This window comes from Epargyreus clarus, unplaced genomic scaffold, assembly GCF_041222505.1.
Source record: "Epargyreus clarus isolate Ecla_fem2 unplaced genomic scaffold, WU_Ecla_fem_2.2 ptg000019l, whole genome shotgun sequence".
Lineage (NCBI taxonomy): Eukaryota > Metazoa > Arthropoda > Insecta > Lepidoptera > Hesperiidae > Epargyreus > Epargyreus clarus.
The window spans coordinates 14,193,294-14,216,179 of NW_027332227.1; the positions used below are offsets into that span (position 1 = coordinate 14,193,294).

The 22,886-nt window shown below is 35.6% G+C and overlaps 1 protein-coding gene across 1 annotated transcript; it reads left to right on the plus strand.

The window, feature by feature from the left end:
• Window positions 1–308: 308 nt before the first annotated feature.
• On the plus strand, window positions 309–22,647 carry LOC140750313 (uncharacterized). The gene is made up of 19 exons (XM_073083767.1): window positions 309–536; window positions 1,190–1,339; window positions 1,666–1,762; window positions 1,850–1,979; window positions 2,055–2,142; window positions 2,578–2,734; window positions 3,106–3,531; window positions 3,609–3,743; window positions 3,833–3,991; window positions 4,208–4,293; window positions 4,621–4,857; window positions 8,075–8,244; window positions 15,828–16,048; window positions 16,480–16,949; window positions 20,283–20,462; window positions 20,849–20,991; window positions 21,330–21,439; window positions 21,687–21,813; window positions 22,074–22,647. Exons 1-19 carry the CDS (start codon window positions 414–416, stop codon window positions 22,270–22,272), a joined length of 3,408 nt encoding a protein of 1,135 aa, XP_072939868.1. The 5' UTR covers window positions 309–413; the 3' UTR covers window positions 22,273–22,647.
• Window positions 22,648–22,886: the final 239 nt, after the last annotated feature.

A 22,886-nucleotide genomic window follows, 5' to 3' on the forward strand; every position in this document is an offset into this window, starting at 1 on the left:
TACTGAATATTTGTTTCATTGTGTAGTTGACAATAATTTAGATAATAATGTTTTCATTATAAAAACTGTATTTCAGAATGAGTCACGCATCAATAATGGAGTTAACTGATTGACTTCTTTAAAAATTGTCTCCTTTAATTCGGTTGGAAGTAAGTAGCGTCGTTCAAGGAATATAATTCGAAGGCTTGTTAATTATTTTTCTAAGAAGATTGTATTATCATTAATAGTCCCATATATCATCTGCCATCGTAATATAATTATAAACTAAAATAAATATTCTGTTATTATATTCTGTCAAGAGATTGATCATGTTTTGACTGAATTATGTCACGATTTCAGACACAAAATTTGTTAGAGCTTGAAATAACAATGATTAATACGAAAATGCCTAAAAATCCTGTAATCTAACTAAAATGTACCACAGCTTAGCAGTTCTATTCCTAGTTATTCAAATTGTGGTGATAAATGCGGCGGTGAACTACTGCGGGGCGAAGATGTGTGGTCACAGCAATGCCCACACATTCTGTCAATATCGGGTGAGTGGGCAGCTATGTTAAAAAAAATCGCTTTCAATAGGTACTCAATACGCGAAAGGATTCTGTAGTTGCCATCAACTCACACAAAGACGAATAAACTCAGACTCCGAACAAAAAACTAAAATCACCATAATAGATACAATAAAAATATAAAGAATGAATTTAAACTTGTGATTCCAATATTACTTCCGCATACTGGAGGGTTCGAGCTCTCACTCTTGCCGCCCGCAAAACTAGAAGCCCCCTTTTAGTCGCCTTTTACGACAGGCAGGGGATACCGTAGCCGTATTCTAGTCCCGGAACTACAGGGACACCGCGCCGGGGGGTGCTATCTACGCTTTCGGCGACTCCTCCGCGCGGGATCGGCGCTCTCATCGGGTCAGGACATGGGTCCCTACTGCTAGTCGACCATAGACTAATTAATCCTTCTTACTACTTCGAAATACGTAGTAAATTGATAATAACGTCGCCGCTAAGGTGGTCAAAAAGATTTATAACGCAAGTGTAATGTTACCAAGCCCTCGTCGCCACGCAAATAAGATTTCATGCAATTAGACCATCAATCAGTATCAATTAGCTGCATAGCTGGCGACGGCGCCATTCTAGAGGAAATTAGGTATAATATGTTTTTTCATACTGAAATATTTCTATAGCCCGGTCCAAATCCCTCCTGCACGGGTTATATTGAAGCTCCTCTATCGAAGGAGGAAAAGGCGCAAATATTAGCTCGTCTGAACCGTAGACGCAGCGAAGTGGCGCACGGGATGCGGCACTGGCCACCGGCCGGGGATATGCTGAAGTTGGTATGGAAGTGAATTTATCAAAAGTAAAACCTATATTATGGATACATAATAATAATTATGATAAATAGAATAATATAAGGGATGTTTTGTCAATATAGAATTATTTTATATTATCTACTAGTAAATATACCATTACTAAATAATAAAAACGAATGCTTCCTAGACTACCTTTTCTTCTCTTGTCTTTTCGTCGACATATGACACTGAATTCATAAATGATATGCGTTCCGGACCGAGGATCGAACCCGTAACCTACTGCGTGTCAGAGCGATCATTACGCACATTGTCAATAAAATATAACCTTAGTTCTAACATGGTCATTTCAGCGCTGGGTAGAGGAATTGGCCCGGGAAGCACAACGCTGGGCGGATCAGTGTCGGCCGCCGCGGACTTATGAAGAACATGACGTTTGCAGGGATTTGTGTAATTTACTTCTATTTGCTTAATAATTACACATAAAGCTGACAATTATAATATTGAAAACATAAAAAATATTGAAAATATTTTTAGATTCAATCACTGTGGGTCAGTGTGTGGCCTCCGTGGTGGGAGAAGCGCCAGGCCTCCGCCCCGAGTCCATGGTCGATATGTGGTACATGCAGAGTATATTGTATGAGGGAAATGTGACGTCATATATACCGTAAGGTTCCTGTTCTATTTCCACGAGAATGTCGCTGTGTGATAGTTTATGAAAAAAAAATGTGTTATTTTTTAGGCCATACCACAAGCGTTATTACGGAGATTTCGCGCAAATGATATGGTCAAAAACATACATGGTCGGTTGTGGACGAAGTAGATTCATGGTTAGTTTAATTAAATATCTAACTGGTTTTAGAACTCACGTACCGCTTATTTCTGTCGCCGCTGCGATCACGGAATAACTATTTTGTTTCGAAATTCATGATCCCCGCTTTGCACTATTACCTAGCCGTAGCTTAGGTAGAAATCTAAAATTACCAGGGGTTGATTGTAGAAATCCATGGGTGGCACTAGCTACTTACCATGCTCAGGCGAGCATGCAGTCCACCTGAGTAGCAGGCGGTACTCATATATTATAAAAACATGCCCAATGTCGCGGCGAAAATAAAGTGCGTCGTGGAAACGGCAACCGTAAATATCAATGTGCGTGCGGACGCGGAAACGCAACGTGGAACTTAGACAGCCTTCAGTAGAAATTCAAATGCATTTTGCATAAATGTATGTATCTTTATGTCGCGATTCAAGAGTTTGTATTTTAGGCTGATTGGCATGGCCGTCTTCGAAGCGTGGAGCGTTTAGTATGCAACTTCGCTCCAAGAGGTCCCGCACCCGTCCGCCCTCTATGGACTCCGGCAGAACCGTCATCAATATGCCCACCGAGGTCATACTCAGATTTACCTGGACTCTGTACATTTCGTGAGTATTTAGTATAATAACTCTAATATTATTGCGGCGGCAGAACAACACGGCAGTAATTATAATTTAATTATAATTCGGCAACAATTATAATTCAACTACAAAACCTATATATATGTCTTATAAAAGCAGTATGCGGTGTTGAAGGTGTAGTAAGAAAGAAAAATCACATAAAGCGTTCCAAATTATTCGTAGATCTCAAGGACAGCAAAGTGTCTGTGTCCGACTTATTAATATTCTGAGTACTTGCTTGTCCGCTACTAGATTATGATTTTACCTTTAAATTACCAAATTATCTCCAACTTTTCTTTCACAATTTATTCTGATTACACATGTACAATATTCCTACCACGATATTACCAAAATTCCAGACCATGGCGTCAACGAACGAAAGGACTTAAATAATAGTGTATCAGTTCAAAGCGATTACTTATTGGATACCGTACTGGAAATAGAAAAGAATGAGTCATTGGATTATCTAGGAAGCTTAGACGAACTATATCTAACAAAAATAGCAATAGCAACGATAGACAATCCTGTGCCCACGATAGCGCTCTATTATTCTTTACAAAAGAGAGATGTTTTCGAGAAAATTTACGAAGATAGCAAGTTTTGGGATTTTGATAATCAAAGTAATGTCAATCATATAGTGAATATGACGATTAATCAGCCACTGGTTAAGGAAACTACTGCTATAAGTACAAAACTGTATAGAACAAAGGGCAATGTTATAGGACGACCCAAGCCATATGATATAGATGAACTTAATGATCCAGGAGCACAACAAAAAGATCAACGTAAGTTAAACAACTGAAAATATAGAATTAATGTCGTAAATGTGGAATAGATCTAAAGATTTCATCATATGTTGCAGATGTAAACGAAATGGAAGATTTGACAAGAAAAAAAGAAACAGATCTATATGCTGATTATGGCTTTCTGGAAACTGAAGATTATATTTCCAATATTTCTGTAACAGAATCAGGATTAAATCAAACGGTTTATGATGGTGTGTAAATATGTAATGAAAATTTAAAAGGAGAGTTTATAGATAACCAAGTAAAGAATTTCAATATAAAACAATTTTACTAATTGCAGATAAAACATCTCAAATAGAAGAAAAATCAGAAAACATTGAAATTATAGAAATGAATAAAACGAAGAATTACACAAGCAGCAATGATAATTATTGTAACAATTCGAAGGAAATTAATGACTCAATCAGCGACACAATTATTGACGACTATTTATCAGACCGTAAGAATCATGAAGTGTACAGAATAACAGAGCAAGATATAAAAGAATAACATCTTTCTAAAGTTTGAACATAAGACCACTATTTTGACTATTACAAAAAACTGTTGTCAACATTACATAATAAAATATCGCAATGAAAAATTGACCGGTTGATATACATTTGTGCGATTGCATTTATAATATAAGAAGGTTCTAAAATATGTTTTTATTTTACAGCTGAAACAGTGAGGGAACTGCAGGAAGCCTTAGACAGGATGGAGCGTACTTTGGCGTCACCGGGATCTTCATCTACGCCGGGAAAGGTATTTTTCCAGTCATCCTCATCTATTTTCATCAATATCTAAGTCTTAACCTTAGTTCGCCATACGGCCAATTGTAGGTTGTTAGAATTACTTATAATATCTTCTAAAATACTATAGAGAAATTTAAGCATGTGGAAGAAGTGTTTTTTACAAGCAGACCATTATTATGTAATACATATTATATTTTGATTGCACGTATGTAGCATTTATTACTTTATATTCCACATTTTTTTTGAGAATCCCTTATCAATAATTTACATGTTAATTACGTGGCGATTAGCCTCTTCCTTGATTCCTTCCGATTGATTTCCCGAAAAAAATATTCAGGTCCGTCGAGAATTAAGAAACTTGGAGGAGGAGACAAGAGATTATCAAAAATTTGCCAACGAACAGTTAAATGGAGGTACTCAAGCGACGGAGAGTCCATCAGACGAAAACATAAGGAAAGAAGAGGGGAATACAACAAAGGATAGAGCTCCCATGCTCAGTATGGTGTTGAAGTATATGCCGTATTTGAAACCGTATGAGAAAAGCATTATCGGAGACAATGGTAGTCGTGATGCGGTCTGTTATGACTCCAGTTTGGTCATTTGGGGTTCTTTGTTTAACCTTTTGGTGGTGTAGACATTGATTTAGTAAGTAGTACCGTCGAGTCTAGTATTAAATTAAAGAAAATAAGTGTTAGAATGACAATTATGTTGAGGTACCTACTGAAAATATTATAAATTTTAATGTCTTTTACCTGTGCATGGTAATAACTGTACAATTGTTTTCGCATCGCTAAAAGGATTTTGTTGAGGTTGACAATTATTGTTGACTTTTTTCCATTTATAGCATTTTAGGGTTGGACGTTTTTGAGCCCAAACCCAACGTCAATTTGTTTTCAATGAATTTTGAAAATGGTAATGAGCGATGATTCACGCTGACTTTATTTAATTTAAATGAAGATTTTGTAACACTGTTATTGTTTTTAATTATTGCGTTTTAGTTGTATTTACATATTGTTTTTACGATTACACATACATACGATACATATTATTTATTTTGTGCAGTATTATTTACCTATTAATCTATATACTTAGTGAGATTATTAAATATTTTAATTCTTTAAAGCAGTATTTATTTGTAATTAATTCGATAGAACTTCTTTTGATTAATTGTACTCCAAAATGGCGGCATTTCTATTTACATCTCGCTCATTCTTCATAATGCGTGAGTGAGACACATACTAAGCCCGTTTTATTGGGTTCCATTAATTATTGATACAAATTACACCAGTATAATGACCGCTACATAACCGGGATCGTCGAAAGTTAGTCTGTTATAAGGTAAATTAATGGGTTGGTTCATTTAACTGAAATACGAGACCGAGTGAATTGTACATACATACATGATGCCCCGTAAGTAACACGAATAACTTGAGGAACGTAGGTTATTGGCTGATCTCTGGTCCAAAAAACATTACCTTAATAAAAGTGTTATGGTTTTTTAAATATCGATTGTTTTCTCAATATAAAAGTTTAACTGTCATCTCCTTCATTAACTGCATGTAGAAATAAGGTAGAAATGTAGAAATAGGATGCATTTTTAATGATTTTTTGTAAAATACTACTGAATTTGGTGACACACAACCGTGCGTCTAGATCGGTTAGTTGGTCTAATATTTTCAAATGTAAATTAGTTCAAAGATATTGGAGCTATAAAAAATAGAGCTATACCGGCCATACCAATTGTTTTACACTTGAGTATTATCACTGTTTATCATTTTTGACTACCTACTTGGTATGGATCTCCGCTTTAAAAAAGAAGGACTTAGTTCACAATTCACAACACTGCACGTTTCTGAATTGATATACTTCGCAGTTTAGGGTTAAAAAATAAACTTTCAGACATCTCCGTTTTCTTTCGATGTTCCATTCACTGTTAAATCAAGTCTGAGTTTATTTGGTATATACAGATACACACAAATGAATTACGACTAAATACGACATTTACCAAATAGTGTGTAACATACCATAAGATCAAGTCTACGTAAATACATACAGACACTTCAGATATATTCTTCATTAGGAGTTTACATGTTCGTTCGTCAATGTGAGTGTACATGGCGGGCAGTCGCGGCGTCGCGTCGGTCATCGGTCGCAGTGCGCGTCGACCGGCCACGCGGACGGCTGCGTTCGAGACTCCGTAGACCCCGTAGCCCCGTAGACCCGTAGAGCCCCCGTAGGCTCGTAGCCGCTACGTGCCTTGCGTGTAAGATTTTTTCTGTGTTGGGTTGTAAACAAATACGAGTAGAATATAAACAAAACGGTATTTCATCTCAGTTCGGTCTTGAATAAATCTGCGTCAATAAACAAAGAGGCTAGCTCTTCTCTCGCTGATTGAAACCTACGTTTCATTGTGGCATATGTTAATGTTTGTGTTGTACACTGAGAAAGCTTGTATGTAGTCATTAAGAATTAATAGCACTTCTGTTGCACACAAAACCATTATTTTTAAGTGTCATTGTCATCCATTGATTCACTTGTTACATATGTATGTGTATGTGTGCTTGTATATAATAGTATTTTGATTAATCACTTCACTTGCACATAAAATTTTCATTATATTAGTCACTTCATTGTATATATAGTCATTGTGTGTGTGTTTGTACTAACCTAGCTTAATGTAATAATCGAGTAAGAGAAATACATTGTATGTACTAATAAAAAAAGCTCAGTAATTAACACATTTTGTAATTTTGGCGTCACTTTATACGGATTAATCTTATACAAAGATTGAACCGTTTGACGAGACTTCCATATAAAAATTAAACATTGTACACAGCATGACATATGCACATTTTAATCGATTATACTATAGTTTCATAACCAAAAATTGAGAAAAATTTAAATAGGCAGAGCCGCGTGTAAATACTAGTTGTGACATTTTTTCAGTGCAAGAGGCTAGCTTGTTGCTATATTATGTTTCTCAAGAAATCATTGGCTTACTTTTACGAGTGTCGCCTTCGTTCGGATTACAGAAAATAATTTAATTATTAATGCTCGCCTACTTTTAAACAAAAAATAAGTTATGAAATTAGAGTAAATTTTGTTACTAACTACTAATATAATATATATATTTGTACATATATATGAGTCATAAATTATGTTGATTATATATACTTTGATTCAGACAGATGAAAGGCCACTATTTGAATTATTAGTACTTATTTTTATAGTTATTAAGCATTTTTATGATGCTATGGTTGCTTTTGAAAAAGCGGCGAGTCGTTTTTGGTAAAATACAGCAATAAAGGTTGTTATTGTTGATTTGATGTACTACGTTACTTTCGCACCTTAAGTTACTAAAGTTGTCATTCAAGTTATTTAGTGAGTTGTTAAGTTAAAGTTCCTGCGAAGTGTCTGTCGGTCGTGCACGAGACCGAACCACGCGAAATCATGAACGACAACTTGTTGCAAATATATACGTACGTCTTTATGCGCAAAATACTAATCTTGCTTCTAATATTGTAACTATCATTTAAAGAGAAACCTATAAATAATCTTATCTGAACAAAAGCTATAATTTTTAACAAAAAATGAAATAACTATAGATAACATTTTTGTTCATAAAAGATTTACCAACAACAAACACACACACGTATTCATATCACACACATAATTCAAAAGCTTGATTTAACATTGTAATTACAAATAGAAAATAATTTTAATGTATCAATAATAGAATTAAATAAGCATATGTAAAGCTATAAAAATATCTGTAGCACGAGACCAAATAGCCAAGTCCTGAACAAGCCAAAATGAACGACACGAAGTCAGAAGCTCCTGAGATGAGGGAGAGAAGCTGGCTCAGGCGAGCTGATGACGTCAAGATCGAGTTTGGCTTTGGGATGCCTCTGGGTGCCATGTCTGCGCACCCAGCCTTCCACTCCGCTTGGGACCTTGGCTGGTGAGTAACAGAATTAACTCTTTCATAAAATGTGTTGAGGGTAAGTCAGTGATAGCCTAGTAGAATGAGTTTTTTACTTCTTAAGTCTAAAGTCTAAGGTTTGAAACCTAGATTTTTTGAAGTTATGGGCGTATAGGAAATTATGAAACGTGTAAAAAATATGAAATGTTTAACAAAAGTTTTCCAAAATATATGTAAAATATACTAATGTGTACCCTGAGAGGAGACCCCTTGCCCAGCAGTGGAAGAATCATGGCCGACATTAGTATTAATCGTTTGTTACTACTCGTAATCGTTTGTTAGTACTAATCAATAATTAATAGTTTGTGTCATTGATCATTCATTGATTGATCTGGTAACAACCACATCAGGTGTTACAACTAAGTCCTTAGGGATAGCAAATTCTAATAATATTTGTAGCATCATGTGAAATGCATGGTCATGTGCTCCAATTTCTTTAAATATATCATTAAAGTATTAATTGTGTACATACTGATTTTAGCAAGATTTACTTAATAATAGTTTAATCCTTGCGACGCCCAACTCACTGTGACCCCATTTACAATATCACGCGATATGTGGGTTTAATGGATTCTAATTACCTATACTGCGAAAATATCGCACTTTTAGAATCAAACTGATAAAATAAACTTTTTTATAAGAGAAGTCATTCAGGCAGAAAGGTATCAAAATGCTAATTTTACTATTTTATAGAGATATTAGGACTCTATTAGTTTTTTTTTGTAAAACAAAATGTATGTACTAAGTTTAGTACATATATTTCCAGGATATTTAATTTCAGTCATAACAGTACTTTTATTGTGGACTAGCTTTTACCTGCGGCTTCGCTCGCGGTCAGAGTTTTCCACCTATCCCTAAGTAACGGTACTTTTCGGGATAAAGTTTACCCTATGTAAACTTTATCCCGTTAAAAGTATAACCCCCTGACGTGTGTACAAAATTTCATGACGATTGGTAACTATTAAGCTGTGAAAGGGTAGCAAACGCACAAACAGACAGACAAACTCATTTACAATATTAGTAAGGAATTATTACAAATGTCCATAGTAATCCTAAACTACTTCATCAGTGGAATGTATACTCATTTGCTATTTTAATTTCATTTAAGTCTAAAAGGAGATGTTTCAAAATGTATGGGCTCCCGGCCACCTTTTGTACACTATACTAAATGCTAAGAAAACATACAAAGAACAATTCGTAGAGATTCATACTCTTCAAATTATCTTCGTTTAATTGTTTAAACCAATAATTTACACTTAAACTTGCAACACAACACTGGCAAAACATCATGGCGGTAGTGATTACCATAATAATGTCATCTGTCATTCTGTTTTAACTTACTATATACATAATATTCTTTTTAACATATTTTTTACGCGAATTGGCGCAAATGTAAAAAATATTGTAATACATAGTAATTTTTCAACAACACCATCATGAGAAACAATATCTATATTCGATAAATATTAATGATATTTACTTTCATAAATCTTGACTTAAAAAAAACGTACCAAAAACTATAGTTCTATACCAATTTATTTTAGTTAACACTTCAAACATTTAATTGTGTAAATAAAGCAACTAAATGCACATATAGATCATATTTTATATATCCTTCACGTAGATATTCATTTTATTCATTTTCAACATCTTTCCTTATCAATATTTCATCCAATAAAGTAGCGCAGGTGCTGCCCATTCCAAACACCAAACAATGGTCATAATGTGAGCGCAAAAACCTACGAGTACGGTTCGTTGTCCGGCGATGCAGTTACAATAATAACTGATTATTTTGTCATCCCAAGAATCCTTGTCACACTATTGTAATTATCTAAAAAAAGAGAAATGTAAAAAGATTAGCTTATCTAGTTCCAAAGTATTAACGATTATTCCACGATTAATACAACTAAGTGATGTATGTTTTACCTGATGATATTGAATCATTCTTAACACAATCCATAGCGATCGCACGAAAATCGGAAGAGTCCATAAAACATAAGGCGGGCAAACAGTAACGTTGAATCAGTCCAAAATCGTAAGCCAGGTAAACACAGAGCAAAAACATATTCAGGATTGAAATGGAATCTTCTCATTAGTACATATATTTGGCAACATATTATTTCAAACGTCACTTATGTTTTTAAAGAACCTTTCCCATTCTGCTTTATTCCACTCTTTCAACACAATATATTAATTATATTTATTATCGTCACCATAATGTAATTTTTTCTCCTGTCCGAGTTACCTACCATTTTCAAATTGACAACTTCTTCTTTTTAAATTTGACATGTCACATACATCTATCAAACTAGATACTATTGAAAAGGTGGTTTGTTTTATAATTGTTATAAAATAATTAAATAAATTCTGAAATAATGAGAGCATAAACGAAAGCTAGGTTGTAAAGGAGTAAGGTAATAATAACTTTAGGACAAAAAACAGCTAAATACAGAATTACTGACATCGACAGTTTTGAAAACTTGACATTGACAGTATTCCGCCATATTTAATATTCCAATGAGGAATGCTTACTTTAAATAATTTTAAACAGGAATACTTTAGATTATAAAAATATATGTGTATTTTTCTTCATGTATACATATTGTTATCGTTTTTTTGAAATACTGTACACGAGATGGCCGAAAATGAAACATCTCCTTTAGAGATCTAACTATATCTTTATATTTTACTATGTACAATAACATTGACCTAAGTACTTACACTAATTGCAAGTGGGTACACCGTTCCGTTGGGAATATACCGCGAACGAAAGAAGTTATTTTTGTGAATTTAAATTAGAAATATTACTTAGGTGACCACTTACACACTTAAGGGAGCTAAGTATAGTGTGAATACAAAATATTTTATTTATTTTTTTAATAATACAATCAGTAATACAATAAGAGTAGAACCTTTAAAAACCCTTTGTGGAAGGTGGTAGAACCCTTTGTGGTTCGACTCCTGCGGCACCACCGCCACACCTATTTCTGCCTAATAACAGCAGTGTTAAGCGCTGCTGTGTTCCGTTTTGAAGGGTGTGGTAAGGGATACATACTTTTCCGAGGCGTTCCAGCGTTCCTCAGGGGTAGTGGCGCATCTGTGGCCGAACTCAGGTAGTAATATCGAATCCTATCTGGGTTTGACTACAGATGTCCATGGGCGGCAGTAGCCACTTACCATCAGGTGGACTGCATGCTCGTCTGCTATTCCTATATTAAAAAAAAGAGTATTTATATTGAAGAAGTAAGCAAAAATATTGCATGCAGTCTGGGATCATTAATTATGCCTGGTATTCAAATCGCGAACCCTCTGAGAGATCTTAATTTACATCACTAGACTTTTTATTGAAATGAAACCTGATAATTAATCTGAAAATTTGTCGTAAACTTTTACAAAGAATCACATCAAATAACGATATTTTATAAAAAATAAGTTCCTCAGTAAGACTAGACTTACTATTAGTACTTATTATTAATTCCGAGCCTTATTATACAATTCAAAATTATTTATTATGCCATGAATGTAAAATACTTGGTTCAATGCAAAATAAATATCTTCACTATGGCGCCTCCTTAAGCATTCCTCGTAATTAAATGAATGTTAAATATGAAAAGCGAATATTTCATCAGTTAATGAAGATAATACGTGGTCTAGACGGTTAATGACGTGACTAACGACTTCATTCTACAATATTGCTGCGTTTTGATCAAGTTATGAGAAATTCATTATACTAGAGTCAATATGAGTCAGAATTACAAACTATTGTGAAGACCTAGGTCACTATTTATTAGTTCGAATCGATATATGATATTCATGTTCCGTACCATATAGTTTTTATATACCATTATTATAGTGTAGTCAATTTTTGTATTGGTATTTATTGCCTTCTCTGGTGATATATGGTAAATTTATACGAATTTTAAATGATAATGATCATTTGTACATTTGGTCGCATAGATAATAATCTGTTTGCAGATTTTTCGAATACTTTAAATGGGAAAAATATGACGTTCACCAGTTGCTCAAATAACAAATTCCGAACGAGCTGTAGCACCTTAAGCAACTTATTAGTAGCTTAAGAGAAAAAATGGAAGTCTGCACAACTATTACTCAGTGAACTATTAATCAGTATCAGTAGCCAATGGGCGATCAGCTTTAAGCTTTTGAAAATAGTCCTCATTTGGGATTGATTACAGAAGACCGTTTGTTGAGAAATCACTATACATACATTGAAGGCATCTTCAATTTTGTGTGTAGAGTGTGGAATATAGAAACATGACTTAGAAGAATCCGAGAGTCTATCTACCAGCCTTTAAAGTCCACTGCTGGACATACTCGTAGGCCTCCCCTAGTCTGCGCCACTCCGACCGGTCTTGAGCCGTCTGCATCCAGCGGCTACCCGCCGTCCGCTTCAGGTCATCAGTCCACCTGGTCGGGGGGCGTCCTGTACTTCTTTTGCCGAGACGTGGTCTCCATTCGAGGACCTTCCTACCCCACCGAGAGTACCAAGTCATAAAAACAAGTACTTTATACAATTTGTTACTTTATTATTCCTGGTAGTGGAATAATTTTCCTGTCAACAAACTACAGTATCAAACGTATGTCATCTCGTAAAATTAGGGGCAGTTTAAGACCAATTCATCAATTATATTTGCGCATACAAGGCTGAGGTTATTTCAATGATTCAAATTGTCCTGTAGGCGTTCGTTCTTTGTTACTAGTGTGACATTAGCTTTATTGGTTAATCAAATTTCAGTGTTACGACCTTCGTGTATAGTCTCTTTGGCTCATGAACTCATGTCTCATGATAATTTGTTTATAAATAAGTTGGGATAAATTGTACTCGTATACCTACGGGATAAATTCGGCGTATAAAACGGTACATGCGATTCTCAAAGCATTTTTAGTTGTTATTAAAAATACTTTGAATAAATATTACAATTTACCTATTATATGGGAGGTACCTAGTTACCATATCTTTTTGTTATATGTTTGAATAAAAATAACATTTTTTTTATATCGGGCCTACCTACCTAGCTTAACGTTTTGCTCTTTGTTCTTTCTAATTACTTATGAGGATATCCGATACAATAACACCTATTCATTACACATATCAATCAGCTTCCTCTATCGGCTTATAAGATACAGCCCATTAAAGTTAGAATAGATTGGTGGATGAACGGACGGACGAATGGACGGACGCACGAAGGGACAAATAGTCAAGCAGATTAAATGAAAGTGGAGTGAAACATATACTCGTAGTTAGGACTAAAGGGAGGACGACGTAGACTTTTAGTATACTTACACTAAAAAAAACACAAGCAAGCAACTATCATTTATATTTTATATAACATCACAGGGGTCATAAATCCCAGTAAACTTTGTCCCACTTACTAAAAAGACAGGTGCCACAAATACCGTACAAAGAAACAATTAAAAATGAATGAAAAGTTCGTTAACCTCCACACGGTCTAGTCATTGACCTTTGGCACACATCCGGTGTAACCTGTCAAGTTTACCCTGTTTCCATCAATGGCCAAGCAAAGTTCAATCGCCCCAATAAAATCAATGGTAGTTACCCTCTACAACATAATGACTGTAATGAGCCTTAAAAACATGGACGCCTAAGTTTAATGAAAACTGAGTTCTGATTGTTTTTTTTTTTCATAATATTTCAGTAGCAAACACATTGACTGCATGTCAATCTCATGGTAGGTGGCTACTGCTCCCCATGAACATCTGTTAGCAATCCCAGATAAGATTACATTCCCACCTGAGGTTGGACAAAGATCTTGCTTGCGAACTTCTTTCTTGCTACCTCAGAAAACTAAGTTGGAACGTCTCGAACGGGTATGTCTCCCTTTAAAGCGAAACACAAAAGCGCTAAACACTGGTCTTATTAGGCAGAAATAGACGTAGCCGTGGTGCTTTCGGAGAAGAACAGTGTTTAAGAGTCCTCAGAGGTAGCATCTTCAATCAACTTTAGACGGACAATGAGAGTAATTTTCATAGATTAGTAAAGATACTTCGCCGCCTTGAAATTGAATGAAGCCACAAATGGCTTATTATCGTAAGTTCTCTTTTTGAATTCTTGACAAATAAAAAATTTTTTAGAGAAAATTTACGAATAAATAACTAATACTGCGTAATTTACATAAATTTACATAATAAATAAATAATTATTTCAAATAATTTAGGGATATTTTAGCACGGAGACGTGGCAAAACTTTTTTACGCAAGTAATTCAATTCTCAAAACTGGGTACATTTTCTAGTTAGGAATGAGTAAACTTTACTAATCTATGGTAATTTTAATAACTTTTAATGATGACTTTAACGGTAAATTGATCGTAGATAGCATATGTTCATTGGCGTCTTCTTTATATTGGCATAACCTATCTACATCATTGGGCATAACCTATTTCTTGATTAAAGTGATATGTATATTCTCACTTAAAATGTATTTAGATTAAAATGCCTCATGGACGTAGTAATCATATTGTCGGATCTTGTATTAAACAAGATTTTTATTACTACTATTATTTACTATAATTTGATACAATGTAACAAGGCCAAATTGATCGTAATTTAGTAGTGTTTCAACAAGAATGTCTCTATTGGCTACCTTTAGTGAGTAAATATTAGCGAAACTGCTATGAAAAACGTATTCAATGAAGGTTACTTGAGACGTGGAAAAGAAAATTGCGGGAAAAAGGTACAACAACGAAAGTATGTCAAATGGCCCGTCATAATAACTTACCGGTGGCCTCGACTTTCTTCAGCTTACCTTTCTTAGCCCTTAACATATAAGGCATTATTTCCTTTGGAACTAATTTCGGGTGTCGAACACACGCATAGAGGCCGAAAGCCGTTTCCGCAAACGTTGCCGTGACAACCACACCAAAACAGACCTGTCAAACAAGACCCGGTTCAACAAAACTTCATGACACAAATAATATTACCCACCCAGAAATTATGTGTACCTAGCATTCAACCATTTCTTACGGTCAAGCAGTCCATATGCGACTATCTAGTTTGCGTGTGCTGAGAAAAATGAATTTCGGATTCGGTGACTTCTTGTACCCCAATGTCAGAGGAATACGACAATTTTTCGAACATGACCCTTTCATGCGGTAGGTATTTATTCTTGGAGTCTTGTATTTATTTTTATGTAATGGGAGCAGTTAAAGAGTATGCAGTTACGTGATGTCAAGTGGTCACTGCCGCTCATGGACAACTGTAACCGTCTATTAGATGGGTCTCTATCTAAAGTCGGTCGGTCTTCATTATATCATCGCAAATTCTACAAACCAAAAAACAGTAACTTACAAAGCGGTTGGAACCAGAAATAGGTAAGGGTGTAGCTGCAATGAAGATTCATGCCTCCTGGTCAATCATTTACTTGCATTTATTAGTCTTATTCTAATTCGGCACTAGATAAAAATACCTAAAGTGACGATTATGATTCATAACAATATATTAATAAAACAATACACCGAATACAGGGCAAATAAATTAAAACCTTAATAATACGACTCATAAATGATCTAATTTCCTCTACAGTCCAGCGTCAGGCTTCCACCAAATGGCGAGGATGATGGACCGGATGATGACAGAGAGTCTCCAGCCGTTTGGGTTCGCGAGGATGACCACACGCCACAGCGGGGACAAGGACGAGCCGCCGCGGGACGGGCTGCGGACCGCGAGGAGCGACACGCGGCGCGACAAGGCCAGGACACCCAACACCCACACTGGGAACGGCACCAGGCATCCGCCGACGCAAGGTAATTGTTATGTTTTACGGCTTTACAACTGTTGTTGACGTCTTTTTTTAGATGTAGATTATCTGAGGACTTCCTATAGACGCTTCTAGTAACATCTACAGCTAGGAAACGAAGTGAAGAAGGAATTGGAATGTTATGCACGATATTATCATTATCGATCTACGAGCGTAATTATTGTTAAATTATTTAGAGTAAATTCGTAAGAAACTAGTCAAACTGTAAATATGAGAGAAATTGATAATCTTAGGTAGACACTCATTAAGCTGTTTTGTTGATACCACAAGAAGTTTTGTTAAGTTCCTTTTTTATTTTCGTAGAGCTACGATATTATATATTAGATTTAGTGCTGACTCATTACGGAGCTTAACCATCGACTTATTAAAATAACAGTATGATTCGTCCATGAATCATATCATTTCGGCTTATTGCAGTGGTTCGACCAACACCAGCGAACAGGTTTCAAGAACAGCCACTTGACCACGCCAAACAAACAGACCCGACAACCGAGAAGTGGGCTGGCACGCTACGCAGACGAGATCCCAACATCCAACCGACTCTACCATCCATCGTGAGTCGGAAGACATCATCTTCCACTATCAGCAGCGGCAGGAAAACAAGATCCGTTGAAAGAATCCCAAGATCCCGCCGGCATTTGGTTCCGATAAAGCCAATGTTTAGAAAGACGGATATGCCAACAGAAGGTGACGTCACTATTCTTGAACGGGATGAAAAAGTATTCGATGCGACAGGATACGAATTACACTTAGTGGAAACTTTGGAAAGAGATATATTGCAGAAGAATCCAGACGTGCGCTGGAAAGACGTGGTCGGTTTGGATGATGCGAAGTCCGTGTTACAAGAGGCGATGGTCCTGCCGCTCGTCATGCCCGACTATTTTAAGGTAAGCAGGAAATGTTACTACAAGTGATACTATTTTCGTCGTGTTATCTAAATTGGCTTCAAGTGGATACGAGATAGGATGATCTGTAGTTTGCAATCTTATCTCAATGGTGGAAGTGGCGCCAGTTAACCTTTTGAGTGATGGTTAGTTGAAAAGAAGTTTATGAATAATACCAGATTTTTTCTGAAAAAATACGCACGTGATTATGGTGGTTCATTTATTGCAATTATGTGTTTATTATCTTTATTCTGAAACAGTATCAAAATTCGCATCAACTAGTTATTGCTATGTCGTAAGATTATTTTATCCTGTCGTATTGCCACTCTGTTATGATGTCTAAGTATTGAAAGTTAGAGGGTCTAACTGCTTCGATTTTTATTTATAACTACCTACGGGTTGCCTTCTCAGTGTTTTAGTAGTGTAGAGTAGTTTAACACTGTAAAAAAATGGTGTGTGAAAACAAATGCGAATTAGGAGAGTTGTATCTCTATTGCTAGATATGTTTCTCCTTATTCGCATTCAAAAGTCTGTTAGATAGAGGGATGGTTACACAACGTACAGAATGTAATTTACGTTACAAGTAAATTAATTTTAGATCACAGACAATCAAAACTACTAAAAGCCTAACGAATTTCGGCATTAGTCCAGTTGAAGTCGAAGTAGCGATTCGCGTGAGCGATTACGCGAGTACACTCGTTCTCGCTCGCCTTATAATTCGTAAAGCGTGACTCGAATATATGGGTCGCAGTCCACTTCAAGACATTTTGATCCTTCTGGGAATTCCGCAAGACTTATTTGATTAGCGGCCGTAGTGTTGTCCTGAATCCTAAGTGCCTAACACATTTAGTAAGAAAAAGAACTCGATTAATCTTTTTGCTTTACACTATTCTTTGGTGGTTTAGTTTTTAAGTGGTGCGAAGTTATTTTATTCATGTGGATTAAGACATAAAAATAACGTTTTTCTTACTTTAACCAACTTTACGTTAGTTAAAATATTTACTCTACTTAATTTTATTTTTTTGAAATACTATTAATTTAGTCTATCTATCTAGCTAGCTTGCAAAGATATTTTCACCTCGGCCTCTCGATCGAGGGGTCCGAGGTTCAAATACCATGCACGCACCTCTGATTTTTCAAAGTTATGTGCGTATAAGAAATTAATTATCACTTGCTAAACGGTGAAGGAAAACATCGTGAGGAAACCTGCATACCTGAGAGACTTAAAAAAAAAAAATCAAAAGTATGTGAAGTCTACCAATACGCACTTGGCCAGCACGGTGGACTATGGCCTAATCCTTCTCATTATGAGAGGAGACCCGTGCCCAGCAGTGGGACGTTAATGGGTTGATGATGATAGGTACCTACTTTCTATATTCTTGTACTCGTTATATTCTCATTGAAAGACCTACATTTTATGTTATCTTTGTATGAGTTTAAAAACTTCATAGAAGATACGCTTGTAGTTGAAAGCCGTTACAACTTGATGTTACGAATATGTAGTTAAATATAGATTCTTGTCGGCATTCAGTAGAAGAAACGTTTAGAGCATACAAAGAAAAGGAAGATTCAATTGTATTTATCAATTAACAGCCCAATTACAACTGGACAGCTGAATAGTTAAATGAAAATTGCTCTATTATTATCAATCATGGTTATATTAATCAAGTCTTTGATAAATAGAATAGATAGATACTTCACCGCCTTGAAATGGAATGAAGCCACAGTCAAGGATTTTATCATTTATTTTTTTAATTCTTGACAAATAAAACACATTTATTGTAGAGAAAATTTACGTATAAATAACTAATACTACGTAATTTAAGTAATGAATAAACATTTGAAATTTTACGGACATTTTAGAACGGAGATGTGGCAACTTTATTTACTTAGGCGGACTTTATTTACGAAACAATTTCAATTCTCAAAACTACCCTTTCTTGTTAGAAGTGATCAATCTATTTATTTTACTCATCTAAGAATCAAGTAGCCACTTCCGTAAGTGATTACGCTGGATCATTTACCGGTAGATGAACATCAAGGAAATATTGAGTAAAAATGATATTTCAATTAAGTATTGATATTACGGATATGGTTACTCAGGAAAGGGAATGTCGGATTACGTTTGCGCTTGGCTTACTCCGGTAAGCCACGCGTAGAATATCTCCCTGATCTTTAACTAGTTTACCTTCTACTGTATCGAATATGGAATGGTATATGTTTGCAACACTACTAGCTACGGATCTGTCTCCACAAAAGCAGGGAGCTGGCAAACTTAACCAGAATACTTACGATTTCAATGTGTAAGAATGTGTAAAAGATGTAATGTTGTAATGTAAGATGTTGTCCTCAATTTGTGACTGATATTTTCGAATCGTTTCTAACGTTTCTGACTATGTTTATCGACTAGTATTACTGAAATCTACAGCCGAAAGTACTTAATCCCTGAACAATTTCTTGCTTGTGCTAGTAACATTTATTCAGTATCGGTTATCCATCCAACTATAATCGCACCCAGCGTTGGCTTACTTTTTACATTGGTTATGATCTATAAAGACTACGGGGATGGACGACTCGTTTTTTAATGAGAAACGCATATATAAATGATTTAAACATAGATACAATACTCTCATATTATCTAATACTGGGCACATAAGCATGAGCTAAAAATATACACTTGGACTACCGAATTTAACACTATACCGCCATAAAATTAGGCCATTTTTATTATGTTCTTACAGCTTTTCATTGTAATTAAATTTCTGGTAATTATATGGTATAACCGTCAGGTTCAAAGGTATATCTCAGAGCCTCGCGTGACTCGAAAACCCATTATTCATGGTAACATAACGACTTATCTTGGGACCTTGATTTTTTGGGTTATAAAAGGTCTCTCCGTCCATGGCGTTAAGAATTGTTAACCTCATTAATAGTTAGTGTGAAAATAACGCATAACGTAAAGGAAAGGATTGCTTTATGCGGCTAGAATTAGGTGAAGTTTGGTGTACAAGAAATTCTGCAACTCATTTTATTTTGATTGGTCATTGTCCAATTTTTATTGGTCTTCGAATCCATTGGTAACAAATAACACGATAATTCTTTTATATGGCCTATTTAATTCAAGAGCATTAAAGATTTTTTATGGTAGTATTAAGGATATTAGGTACTGGTATAACAAAGATATAGCAATGGTATTCGTAAAATCGACGTGGGATCAAACGCAAATTGAAACCTGATAATTAATTTGGTATAAGGTACTTTGGAATTCCAAGAACAAGAAACACTGAACAGCTTTGCTATGGTAGTATTAACCTCTATGTGACATGACATTTCCAGGGCATCAGAAGACCTTGGAAGGGAGTCCTGTTGACCGGTCCACCGGGGACAGGCAAGACCCTCCTCGCCAGGGCGGTGGCCACCGAGTGCAGAACCACGTTCTTCAACGTGTCGTCAGCAACCCTCACGTCGAAATACCGGGGCGATTCTGAGAAGCTTGTCCGTTTACTTTTCGATATGGTATGTATAAAAATTATCTATTGGGTAGCATAATTAATTGTAATGTTTAATAAAATAACAATAATTTAATATTCATAGAATATTTTGCAAAAATCGACTCATTTAGGTATTTAAAGTACACAATTTCATCAACTAACACCTTATTCTAATTTATTATAAGAGGTAACGCCACATTCTACGTAAAGCCATATGCTATGCCTTGCACTTGCTTTTCCGTTGGTTTTATGTACACCATTTATTTTTATTCGCCGACCTGTTTTCTAGGCAGCAAGTTTATATTACGCCCCACGCGGTCAGAATTCACGCCAGGCGACTTGCGAAGCAGTTTGCCCTAATTTATAACATGGTATTCCGTAAAGTAACAGTTATATTTCCATTGATTCCAGGCATCATTTTATGCGCCGAGCACGATATTCCTCGACGAGGTGGACTCTTTGTGTGCTGTACGTGGCGCGGATTCGGAACACGAGGCGTCCCGGCGGTTCAAAGCTGAGCTGCTCATACAGATGGACGGGTTGGCTGCTGTTTTGTAAGGATTGATATTTTTATGTAAAATCTAAAACAGGAAGATTTGTATATTTCTGTTCGATTGTCGGCTCTTTCACTGTCACTTAAGATTTATGTTAAGTTATTATGTCGTATAAAGACGAAACAAGTCACAGTAGTTTCGTTACTATTTCCACACCGTAATTTTATTACAGTTCCCTAAAAATCGCTATATAAGACGTGTACTAGATGTTAAGCTTCCAACGCTAAAATGGGGGGAATCCCGCAGAAGAGATCGCAGAAACATTACCATTACCATTCAGAGATTTGTTGATGATGATAAGTATTTTTTATGGTTAAAGTATTATGTTTAACTTTCAGTAACCAAGACAAAGTAGTGATGGTACTGGCGGCAACGAATCATCCTTGGGATATCGACGAAGCATTCAGAAGACGCTTTGAGAAGAGGATATACGTTGGGCTACCTGATGGTAACAATGACTTGTGCAAAATATTTAAGATTGTCATTGATTGACAGTTGCACCATTTTATTATCTCATCAGGATGACCTGTACCTGTATATAAAATCAAGTTGCTGACTCTTTGATGTTGTTAAAGTAAATAAACCATTTTCCGGAGCTGATTTCTCAAACAGAAAAAATGCTTTATGTAAAGGCTATTTATGTAAAGAGTTATTAATTACGTTAAGATCTATACTTAATTAAATAAAAATTTCAGAAGCGACACGCGTGAGACTTCTGAAGCTGTGTCTTCGTGAGGTGGTGTTATCAGAAAATGTGGACCTGACCGATTTGGCGACGAAGCTGGAAGGGTACAGTGGATCGGATATTTGCAATCTTTGCAGGTATGTGCGTATTTTGTGAGTATCTATTGCATAGATACATCTTGGCTATACATTTGAGTATGATGTGTTACCAGCGTATGTACGTGTGTCTCATTCTTTGGTCCTACAGCCCGAACGGCATAATGGATTTTAACATATGTGTTTATAACTACATTTGGTTTCTTCATTTCTAATTAAGTATTTTGTCATATTTTTTTTACGGAAGACAGGATGTCCTTTGAGCACCAAAGCGTTACAAAAGTAAAATTATATTTCGACAGAGACGCAGCAATGATGACGATGCGTCGCAAGATCGCCGGCAAGAGTCCAGAGCAGATTCGCCGGCTCAAACGATCCGAGCTGGAAGCACCAGTCAGCAAGGAGGACCTGGAGACAGCCATAGAGAAGACCAGGAGAACAGTGACCCAAGCGGACGTGGCCCGCTACACTGCCTGGATGCAGAAGCACGGCTGCTCCTAGCGCCGGGCCAAAGCGCTTCGGGCGCTTCTGAGGAGATTAAGAAACTCATAGGGTCATAAATAGTATATTAAAGTGGTGTACGGAACTCTGTCTATCATAAATTAAATAAAAATAGTGTGTGGTACTGAATTAACTGTCAATAAATAGAAACTAAAACATAATTTACGTTTCTTTGTCTATTTTAATGTAGATGAATCGTATTAAAATCATATTCATGTTAGGATAAGTAAGGAAGGCCTGTATATCAGAATTTGATAAAAACAGTGTTTGGTATTTGGCTTAAGTGTTAATATAGAATTTTTGTTTTAACAATTCATATTAACATAATATAATAATAATCATCTAAAATACTCTGTGGAACTTTTGTTCCTGTAAAAAATATACAAATAACACTAACAACCTTAAATTAAATGCTTTACTGTTAAGCTCATTTATTTTATAATAGTTGCAATAGATTTAACCGCTAACACTGAATAATTATAATAATGATTAATTAGTATCTAGAAATTAAATCCATAATAATAAAACTTCACTCAAAAAATAAAGTCTCGCATAACATTATTAAATATTTTGTTTGGAAGTTTTGCCTTTCGTTTGTTAGATAACTACATTTT